Source organism: Dendrobates tinctorius, unplaced genomic scaffold, assembly GCF_039654945.1.
Source record: "Dendrobates tinctorius isolate UK_male_01 unplaced genomic scaffold, ASM3965494v1 ptg000095l, whole genome shotgun sequence".
In the NCBI taxonomy this organism is placed as follows: domain Eukaryota; kingdom Metazoa; phylum Chordata; class Amphibia; order Anura; family Dendrobatidae; genus Dendrobates; species Dendrobates tinctorius.
This window is the reverse complement of record NW_027361763.1, coordinates 20943330-20954714: the sequence shown is the minus strand read 5'-3', so window position 1 is coordinate 20954714 and position 11385 is coordinate 20943330. Positions and strand designations below refer to the sequence as shown.

General features: G+C 46.3%; 1 protein-coding gene across 1 annotated transcript in view; it reads left to right on the top strand.

Annotated features, from left to right (window-relative positions):
- The first annotated feature begins 1634 nt into the window (after positions 1-1634).
- LOC141098814 (vomeronasal type-2 receptor 26-like) overlaps positions 1635-11385 on the top strand; it is a 63385-nt gene continuing 53634 nt past the window's right edge. The window contains exons 1-2 of the mRNA XM_073586790.1: positions 1635-1832; positions 9243-10049. Of these exons, the coding sequence (XP_073442891.1) occupies positions 1635-1832; positions 9243-10049 (1005 nt within the window). The remainder of the gene's footprint in view (positions 1833-9242; positions 10050-11385) is intronic.

Here is an 11385-nt window from a genome sequence, read left to right as displayed (position 1 = left end):
ATCACTGTTTGAAGCTGCCCAGGATCCCAGAAGCCCAGAAGCACATTGTTACCTTCTAATCCTGGCCTACTTCACTGCAATGCTTAAAAGTTAGAAAGTGATCGATCTCCTAGCACTCAAGCTATAAATAAAAAAAAGTGTTAATATCTGAAGAACAACAGAAAAATGTCATAAGAATTAATCTAGTACAGGCCGGAGCAAGCCGCCCCTCTCCCCCCATGTGGCGTTAGCAAAGGCCGGCATGACAGGGGGTTGGAGGGGGGTTGGGATATTTTAATATGGCTTGGAATATTCATTAGTGAAGTTTATAGGGCAAGCTAGGGGTGGGGTTTGGCCAGTTCCCGCTTCGGAGGCATTCTGAGCAGTCTCCCAATCTCCCTGCTTATCATCATGGGATCTATTGAGCAGGTGCTGAAGAGGCTGCGGGTGGCTGCCAATAATCAACCGCCCAGTTGGCTGGAGGCACAAGTGTCCGGGATTATAGGAGGAGGCAGCAGGGATGTCCCGGTGGTCATCGCAGGCGAGAAGTGCTCCCAGCGTGTCAGGCCTCCAGAGCGCTTGTCCCCGATGTGCCTCATAGGCCCCAGCACTGGCACAGGAGCCCCTCCAGGGACCCTCTGGGCTGGGTGACTGCCCACAGATGCCCAAGCAGGCCACTGTCTGGGAGGAATCCGCAAGTCGGGTTGGGGCCTGCGGCGGTTGAGAGGCCTACTCCCCTGTTGCTGCGTGTGGCGGAGCCATCGCACGCCGTGTCCTCGGGAGCTCCCTGTGATGTCACCTCGGGTCGCCATAGTGATGACCCTGCCTAGTGGCCTAGTGGCCCGCCTCCTTCTCCAGACATAGAAGTTGGGGGAGAGCCTGTTCTGATGAAGCGACAGGCAGTGCCCCAGGTGATTCGGGGCTGCTGGACCTGTGAGTGGACTGGGGATCATTTTCATTGCCCTCCAGCAGGGCTGGGACAAATCTGCTGTAGGGATCGCTTGGAAGCAGATCGGGCTGTGGGATTGCTCCCGGGGGCTAACCATTTCTGACTGTACCTGCTGGCCCAGGAAGTCTTTCCAGTGGGATCGTGTCCAGGATTGAGGGGCCTGTTGGGGCCATGGCATCAGAATCATCATCTGGATGCGGACCTCAGCTTCTTGAGGGTCCAGGGAGCGGATCAGTGATAATTGACAGCTGGACGAGTGCAAGGTCTGCGGCTAGGGAATCACAGCTCCTTTGCAACCTGGTGAGTATGAGTCTATGTCCTGTATGTTGCTGGCGTTTTCACTGTCACCATCATTGGGGGCTAGTCAGGCTGTGGGGTCCGTAGTGCAGGGCCAGGGAGTAGGGGTTCAGTCTGATTTGGGGAGCCACGGGATGAAAGAGTTATTGTGCAATGTGCGGGAGTTGCTGACGCATTTAGAGGGTGAGGGATTGACACCGTCGCATTTAGCAGCATGGGTGGGTTCTCAGGAGGTTGGTTGCAGTTCGACAGGCTCGGGGTTTTGTAGCGCCCAGCAGGTTTTCTGAACCATATTAGTGTCAGTGCAGACCAAAAAAGAAAAAGAAGGTGGGATTCATTTTGATGATAGGGAGCATTGCGAAGTTTACATTTGTTTTGAAGGGCCGCTGGGGGCTCATTTAAAAAAGATATGCGTGAGAAGATTTGGAAAGATGAGTATGTCGAGATCTTTTCACTTCTTCCGTTGGAAAAATTTAATTTGGATAAAACTAAAAAGGATGATCGTGAAAAGGATGATCGTGAAAAGGAGGAAGAAGAAGAGGAAAAATGGAGGTGGCCCCTGATCCCTCAGACATTTGTAAATTGGCTGCAGGCGTTTGCGATTTTGGTGAGTTAAAAGGCAAGAAAGCACCGAAGAACTGATCTGCCTTGCTTTCCTATATGGATTCCACAGGTGAGGCGCATAGGGTTTATGGAGGTTAAGCTTGGCATTGTTATGATGAGCAGTTCAGGCAGGGGAAGGCAGTTCATCCGTCGATTCGGTGGGATCAAAAGGACATAGATCTGTGGGTACGGGTTATGGCATCAACCAGGTTTGGTCATTCCTTTCAAGGTGGGGCCGGGGTTGATGGCCAGTCTGCCTCTCAAAGAAGTATTCAAGGGACTGGGGGTAAGTCAGGACAGGCAGGAGGTCAAAAGCATGGTTTATGCTTGCAGTTCAACGAAGGCCAGAGTAAGTTCAGAACCACTTGTAAGTTCAAGCACGTGTACTCACACTGCAGTGGTTCTTCACACGGCGCAGACAGGTTATTAGGGTTGCGGATCGCACTGAATATAAAATATAAGAAAATGCGATCGCAACCCGGGGTCCTCCGTGCAGAGATGGTAAACTGCTACTCGGTAATGGCGGAGTACTAACTGAACACCGGTTGGTTAACCACTGACCCGCTGTGTACAGGAGCAAACTCTGTTACCTCACAGAGACACTGAAACAAATGCCAGAGCCTGTTTATTTTCACAGGACTTGGCAGGGGAGCGCTAGTGTAGAGACCCAGGACTTTGCCCCAAGGACACAGGGTTAAAGTCCCTCTAGCCCCACTAGCATTCAGGACCGTGACTGCGATGCCTGGACAGACTCTTATAGAATGCTGCGCCCTGTTAACAGTCAGAGGGTGCAGCTGATAGTTACTTACTACACTAAGTGCGTACAGCGCATTTCTGGCGAACGACACAAACCAGCCTAAGCTTAGGACTGGAAAGCGCATAAGAGGCACATGGCACCGCTCTAACGGATACTGATGTGCATGCGGTAGCGTAGAGCCTAAGGTAGAGTGGCACACTCTGGCGCTAGCATGTGTGAGGAGTTGGGAGCACTGTCGTGCTAGGCAGTGCCACAACTCGGCGCTGACTCTGACTCTAAAACTCTATCTCATGCACAACTAAGGGAGGGAATTATAATGAGTCAGTCACCTGTCACAAGTATCCATCATCACACACACACTTAGCCATATTAGTCTATATTAGCGCATGGCTGAGCGGCCATGCAAGCCTTTTATAACAGCGTCCTTCCGGGACCTTCCTGAAAGTCCAATCCGAACTGCTTGAGGACCTGAGCATGTGACCTCCGACCTCCAATGAGAGGTCGTCCCACGGGCATGCTCAGCCTCAGTAGGCTAGAAAAAGGACTTAGCCTCTGGAGCTGCGAGCTGCTGACTAGTGCAGATTGCTAAAGCTGAACCAGGGTGGCAGCAGCAACCAACCCAACAGCACTAGCCTGAGCAAGACATCGGGATTGACACCTTTGCTGAGCAGCCTCCTCTGTGGTTGGGACTGAATGGGAGACCACAGAAGGCAAGGCTCGGGATTCCTCCTGTTCAGAGGCAGGAACCCGACGCCTAACACAGGTGTTTCAGGAAAAACAAGGGAAATGCAGAGATTAATAATCAAAAAGAAGGTGACAACAATGAAACTAGTCACGATGGTCCCCTATCTAAATAGATTCCAGGACAAGAATAAGGCGGATCTCCTGTTGTTAGGTTTCCGAGATGGTTTTAGAATCCCTGCTCCTCCTTTTGAAATCCCTCAGGTTTTGAAGCTCCTCAGGTCGGCTGAGTTACATGCTGATGTTGTTACGAAAAAGTTAATTAAGGAGGTTTCACTGAGATGGATGTCCTGACCTTTTCCGGTTCCTTCTTTGGCAAATTTGGTGGTATCGCCTTTGGGTGTGGTTCCGAAGAAGGAACCAAATAAGTTCAGGCTTATTCAGCATTTGAACATAAAAAATAAAAAAATCACATTACATGAAAGTAAACTCACCAAAACCTTGACTAATGCACTAGTAGGGTGTTTGCTAGGGACTCGCAATTATTGGGAAGCCTTGACGTTGGGTTGTGAGCTTATCTGTCTTGGTCAAAATATTAACTAATACCCCAATATTTTTTCATCTTTTTTGCTCTTTTTATCATTTTTGCAGGATGCAGCCAGGCCTCTTTATGTTGGCTTGGTTTTTCTGTGTGATGCATATATATAGTACTGAACAGCCTGCAGTAACCACCGATCGACCAAACCGCTGCATGACCAGCTCTACCCTCACCTACTGTATTATCACCCATCCCTTGTAGATTGTGAGCCCTCGCAGGCAGGGTCCTCTCTCCTCCTGTACCAGTTATGACTTGTATTGTTTAAGATTATTGTACTTTTATTATGTATACCCCTCCTTACATGTAAAGCGCCATGGAATAAATGGCGCTATAACAATAAATAATAATAATAATAATAATAATAATAACAGCCCACCTGCTAATACTAGGGGCATTATCAATAGGATGTTCAGACACTTTGCACCACACTTATCTGTGTGACTGATGTCCTTTGCAAGCCTTTTTTTGTGCATTTTTCCACTAGGCAGCCAGCCCCTCCATTGCCTGGTTGGGTGACTGGTTATTTTCATCAGTAGAATGCACCTGTACTGCCCCAGCTTTTATCAGTGGGAGGTCTGCTGCATCCTGCTAGTGCATTAGTCAAGGTTTTCGTGGGTCTACATTTCATGTAATGTGTTTTTTATTCAGCATTTGTCATATCCTTGGCGGAGGTCTGTGAATGATGGGATAGACCCAGAGCTTTGTTCTGTGGTTTATGCATCATTTGATGAGGTGGCGCATTGGGTGCGTTGTTGTGGCAGGGGTGCATTGTTGGCAAAAAACAATATTGAATCGGCTTTTCATTTGTTACTGGTTCACCATGAGAGTGTCAGGTTGTTGGGTTGTTATTGGGGAGGGGGGGTTTACGTTGACAGATGTTTGCCAAATGGTTGTTCGTTGTCTTGCACATTTTTTGTGGCATTCAGTTCTTTTCTTGAATGGGTGGTTTGTGATGTGTCAGGTTTTGATTCTTTGATACATTACTTGGATGGCTTTTTGTGTATCAGACCGGGGCAGTCCAGGTGCTGTGAGGTTATTTTAAAGATGGTTGTTTGGGTGGCGAAACGTTTTGGTGTCCCATTGGCTCAAGAAGTAACACAGGGGCCGTTCCCGAGTCTCTCTTTCCTGGGCATTGTGATTGATTTGGTCAGTTGGGAGTTCAGGTTACAGGAGGAGAAGGTGGTGGCTTTGAGAGAGGAAGTGGCACAGGTGAGACGTTTGAAGAAGCTGTCACTGCGTGAGTTTCAGTCGCTTCTTGGAAAATTAAATTTTGCTTGTCGCATCATCCCGATGGGGAAAGTCTTTTCACATAGGTTGGCTAGCGCCACGGCTGGAGTGAAGGCTCCACATCATTTTGTTTTTCTTTGTCCAGCGAGCACAAGGCAAATTTGGAGGTGTGGGATAGTTTTTTGGTGCAGTATAACGGTCGCTCCTTGCTGATGTAGGAGGTGGTTGGTAACGTTGATTTGGACCTGTTTACGGACGCTTCCGGTGGTGTTGGCTTTGGGGCCTATTTTGGAGGTCTGTGATGTGCCACTAGGTGGCCTGAGGAATGGTTTGCTTTGGGTTTGGTGAGGAATGTAAGGTTGCTGGAGATTTTTCCCACTCTGATGGCTGTGCATTTATGGAGGGGTGATTTTCAGAACAAGCGGATTCGCTTCCATTGTGACAACATGGCTGTCGTGTGTGCTATCAATAATTTGACGGCATTTTCCCCTCCGGTGATTAGGGTTCTTCGGCAGTTGGTGCTGTTTTGCTTGTCCATAAATGCGCACGTTATTGCCTCTCATGTGCCGGGTGTGAAGAATGATATCGCTGATTCCTTGTCTCATTTTCAGTGGGAGCTTTTCCGGTCGCTGGCTCCGGATCCGGAGGAACAGGGTTTGGAGTGCCTGGCGGAGCTTTGGAGTATGGCATCCGGGTTGCACATCCTTTGATTTGGGCGTCGTTGGCTCCCAGCACATGGGCTGCTTACCAATCGGTATGGTGTGCATGGGAGAGTTGGCTGGTATCATGTGGGGCCAGCTGCACTAGCGAGAACTGGGTGGGAGCTTTGTTATGGTGGCTGAGTCGTGGGGTGGATGAAGGGTGGTCAGCAGCAAAGGTGGGTAGGCTAAGTGCGACTTTGGCCTTTGGTTTTAAGCTTAGGGGTCAGAGAGATGTGACAAAGTCGTTCTTGGTAAAGCAAGCGATTAGGGGGTTTAGAAGAAGGGATGTCTGGGGGATTGTAGGCACTCGGTCTCCTTTAGTGTGCTAAAACAGTTAGGCGCATGTTTGAAGGAGGTTTGTATGTCTGACTTTGAGGTTGCTCTTTTTTGTTTAGCCTTTTCTTTTGCCTTTTTCGGGGCTTTAAGGGTTGAGGAAATTGTGTCTCCTAGTAGGCTTAGACAGGGCGGTTTACTGGCTAAGGATGTAGTGTGTACTGGTGGTCATTTGGAATTTTGGAAAGGCGGTCTAAAACGGAGCAGGAAGGAAAAGGTAAGAGTGTATTATTAGGGGCAGTGCCAGGCTCTTTGATGTGCTCGATTCGTTGTTTACTGGCGTTTGACAGTTTTCAGCCTATAAAGAATGGGCCATTATTGTGTTATGAGGATGGGTCTTTTCTTTCTAAATTTCAGTTTGACACAGTTTTCAGACAAGCCTTGACTGGTTTGGGTTTGGATGCTTCCCGGTTTGCATCTCACTCATTTCAGACTGGGGCTGCAACGGAGGCAGCAGTTGGGGGTTTAGCCCCTGAGGTAGTGCAAAGGATTGGGAGATGGGAGTCAGGGCGTTACAAGAGTTACATTAGGCCTTAAGGGGTACGGATGTTTTTTCATGTAGGGTGCGTTGTTCCTTGTTAATATTGTGTGTTGTAAGATGTTTCTGCTTTATTATAGGTTTCAATCCTCTGTTGGTCTGGGTCATAGTCCACTCCTAAGTTTATTGGGGCACAAGTTGCGTGGATATGCAGCATGAGGGAAGACAACTCGGTTTCTCCAGGGACATGGCGGTCATCAGGAGGTTGGGTTTCAGGAGATTGGAATGGAGCAAGGTTTTTTCAGAAAATACAAAGTAGTGTCAGGTTGGACAAGCCACCTGACATTTTGGTTTTGCATGTCCAGGGAAATAACTTGGGGGTTCAGCTGTGTCAAGAATAGGTAAGAGACATCAAGCATGATTTACTAAGGCTATGTTTATCATTTTGCAATTTGACTGTAGTGTGGTCAGATGTGGATCCACAGAAACCCTGGCAACATGATAGATCAGTGTAGAAGATCAATAAGGTGAGAATGAAGGCCAATCGGGTGGTATCTAGTTTTGTAATTAGGAATGAAGGTGTGGCGATACATCATTTTGAATTGGAAGAAGGGGGCGAGGTGTTTTTGCTGGGTGATGGGGTGCACTTAAATGCAGTGGGCATCGATCTGTGGGCACTTGTTTTGCAGAGCGGTATTGAGAGGGCCATAGCGGTTCGGTGTGTGGGGGGCTCAGGGATTTGAGGTGGTCAAATACCCTCATTGTGGCAATTGGGGGGTCCTTGAAGTTGGTGCTAAATTGGCCGGTAGGATCCGTGGGTATACAAATTCTTCAGTTGGTGTTGGATTATGGTTCTATGGTCAGGTGATTTGGAAGAATCTTGGCAACGGTGAGTCAGAGTCCCAGGGTTAAGTGGACAACGGAACTCTTCAGAGTATTTGTTGCTCCCGAGCCAGTGGAGTAACGGCTGGGAGTAGAGTTGAGCGACTTTAGTCGGATCGGGTTTCATGAAGCAAAATTCGTTTCAGATGAAACTGGTCCGACTAGGGCAAAAAAAGTCGGAGTTTCGTCCGAAACCCGACCCCAATGCAAGTCAATGGGGAACAAAAGTCGGCATTGAGTGGATGAATGTCATCAGGCTGCTGTGGCCGATTATTATCCAAGTTCGGAGTTTTGTCTTTATTTAGGGAAGGGGATTGGGTAAGGGGGAAGGGGCTGTTTAAGTGGAAGGGAAGTATGGAACGTGAGTAAATACCCCAACAGGATATCGACAATACCAATGTCAAGCACAGGCCGGAGCAAGCCGCCCCCCTCCCCCCACCTGGCATTAGAAAAGGCCGGCATGATGGGGATTGGAGGGGGGTGGGTATATTTTAATATGGCTTGGAATATTTATTAGGGTGTTTATAGGGCGAGTTAGGGGTGGGGTTTGGCCAGTTCCCACTTCGGAGGTGTTCTGAGCAGTCCTGCCCGCCCCCCTTTATTTCTTTGGTGGAGTGTCTTTGAAGAACTGTTTTGGGTCATAGTGGTTATGATGCGGTTGGGGGGTCCTTGAAGTTGATAATAAATTGGCCTGGGTGATCTGTGGGTATACGGATTCTTCAGTTGATGTTGGATTATGGTTCTATGGTCTGGTGATTTGGGGGAATCTTGGCAATGGTGGGCCGGATTCCCTGGGGTTAAGTGGACAGCGGAACCCTTCTGGGTATTTGGTGCTCCCGAGCCAGTGGGGCTGCTGTGGCCGGTTATTATCCAAGTTCGGAGTTTTGTCTTTATTTGGGGAAGGGGATTGGGTATGGGGGAAGGGGCTGTTTAAGAGAAAGGGGAGTATGGAACGTGAGTAAATGCCTCACCAAGATATCAACAATGCCAGTGTCAACTTCTTGCAAGTATTTACCGAAGACAATCATTTATGAAAATAGGAATAACTTTTTAATGATTGCTGGTGGTTAGGGATGGGCGAATCCTGAAATACTCGGAATCGCTAGACTGTAACGAGTCCGAGTCGGAAACTCGCTATTCGTTGCAAGTCTAGCGAGTCCAATGTTAATGAATGGGGATGCGAGTCTTGCAGCGATTCCTGTGCTTGGGGGGAGAGAGAGAGAGAGAGAGAGAGAATTTCAGAGTTTAATACAAGCAATTCTAGTGTCAGCAGGGGGACACAGAATCGCTGAGACTCCTATTTTTTTTTTCAGAGTTTAATACAAGCAATTCTAGTTTCTTAGCGATTTTGTGTCAGCAGGGGGACACAAAATCGCTAAGAAACTAGGATTGCTTGTATTAAACTCTGAAAAAACTAGGATTGCCATTGATTTGTATTGGACTCGTTACTGTGCGAGTAATCGCATGGAAACTCGCAGAGTACCGACTCCTGCGAGTCCCCTACTACTCGCAGAGTAACGAGTCCTAACGAGTAGATTCGCCCATCCCTACTGGTGGTCTAACTGTCAGAGACCTCTAAAGATTTGGATTCTGGAAAACAGGCTGTGTAGAGCCCCTTCTTGATTGAAGTAGAGCTGCACATGCTCAACCTCAGCTCTGTTCATCATCTATGGAACTGTATGAAATAGCCTATGGAGAAGAATATGTTTTGTGAAGCAATAATAATTATGTTCCCATGTTTTTACTGTATTATTTAGATCAGTTTTGGTACAATGGATCCAATTATGAGCAATTCAATCCTCTTTCCATCGTTCTTCCAAGCACTTCCCAATTACTCAACCCAGTGTCTGGCCATTATACAATTACTCAGACATTATAACTGGACGTGGATCGGTGTTATTACATCTGATGATGATTTCGGAGAGAAGCAGAGCCAGGAGTTAGAGATAAAGGCTGCCAAATATGAAATCTGTGTTGAGTATATTATTAAGATATATGATGACATAGAAATACATGTAGATCATTACCAAAAAATAAAGTTTATTAACAAATCAGCTTCACAAGTCATTGTCATTTGTGGAACATTTTCTGGCTTCATTGTATACTTTATTGAGGAGGAACTCAAGGCCCATGAGAAGACCTTCATTGTACCAGCAGGTTGGATTGCTCACTTCATACCATCTATAAAAGCAAGGTCAGCATTTCATGGAAGTCTGGTGTTTTCTCCACCTACTAAAAAGATGCCAGATTTAAAAAAATTCCTACAAGAAATTAGTCCAACAAATCGTCCAGATGACATTTTATTGCAGATTTTCATTGCATATGCTTTTGAATGTTTCATCTCTGGTCAAATGAGAAAATATCTTATTCATTTACGTCTTCACGAATGCAACAGAACCATAAAGTTAGGTGAACTTGGGAACAATATATATGATACCAACAGATTTAGGGTCACTTATCTTGTGTATAAATCTGTCTACGCCATGGCTCATGCTCTACATGAGATGAAATCACAGATAGGAAAAAATATAAAATACAAAGAAAATCAGAGACTGCTGCAAAAGGTAAGAAATGACTTATAAAAAGCATAAGATTAAGTATAAATGAAGAATGAAGCTACAATGGAATCATTTCTGTCACGGAGTGACTGACCAGTGCAACATGACCCAACGATTGGTCAGTCACAGCAAAATAAAAAACACACCAGGAAACACCAGGGGAAGCTTTAACAATGGTGGGCCCTGTCAGTAGGGAAAGGGGAAAATGGACACCTCCTGCACTTACCTGAGGAAGTGCCCTGATGTTACTAACATCCCTATGCAGGTTCTTTCGACCTGTCGCCGAGCAGGATACCTAAGCCCTCTCTTGCCCTGCACCAATCCCTAAGAAGGGAATAGGCAAGTGAGGACTCTGGTCCCACCGCTGCACTAAGACAACACAAGGTAAGGATAGACAGGCAGAAAAAGGAACAGTGTAACAAAAATACAACACTTAGCTTTCTGCTGTAAAGCACCGCACAGCAGGATCACAACACCAGATACACCATAAACATCTGAGGCACCACCGCTCTCAGCAAGCTCCTTCCTCCAGTTTGGTCGCTGTAGCATGAACTTTAACACTGACTGTCAGCTGATGCATCAGATGACCTCTTTAAGGATGGTGGGAGTGGTGACCACCTGCATCAATAAACTCAGCAGAAATGTAATTACACCTGCAGCCACTGGGGGAAAAACTGACACTAACCCCCGACGGCCTGAAAGGAAAAAAGTTTTAATGTGAAGAGCCAGATCTGCTACAAATCCAAAAATGGTTAGTGACAAATTCTCAACTAAATGCCTTACAATTATCACACAATAATTAAAATAATTATCACCACCATTCTAGTCAGCAATTATTGACATTCACATTGATCTTTAATCGCTTAGCATTGCAAGAGTTTTTGATTTGTAGTACAAAGCAATTAATTAATTAGTACGGCGTATTGTTAGATACATCTCACTGCTGCTTGATCTGTATGTGTTGATCAATCCTGCAGGTGATACGTGAGGCTGCATGGACACAGTTGTTGAGATTCCGGATGTATTTTATAAAGACCAAATATAATTTGAAGTCTTGAAAATGGTGGCTTGAAATCAAATAATATTTAATGTAAACCATTAACATACAGAAGGCACAGAAGAGTTTCTCTGATACATTTTGAGTTAATCCAACTTTTAGTCATCTAAGGCCTCGTTCACACGTTCAGTATTTGGTCAGTATTTTACATTAGTATTTGTAAGCCAAAATCAGTAGTGGGTGAAAAATTTCTCTATTATACTTTTTCTTTGATTTTTCCTCTACTGATTTTGGCTTGCAAATACTGATCTAAAATACTGACCAAATAGTGAATGTGATAACAAG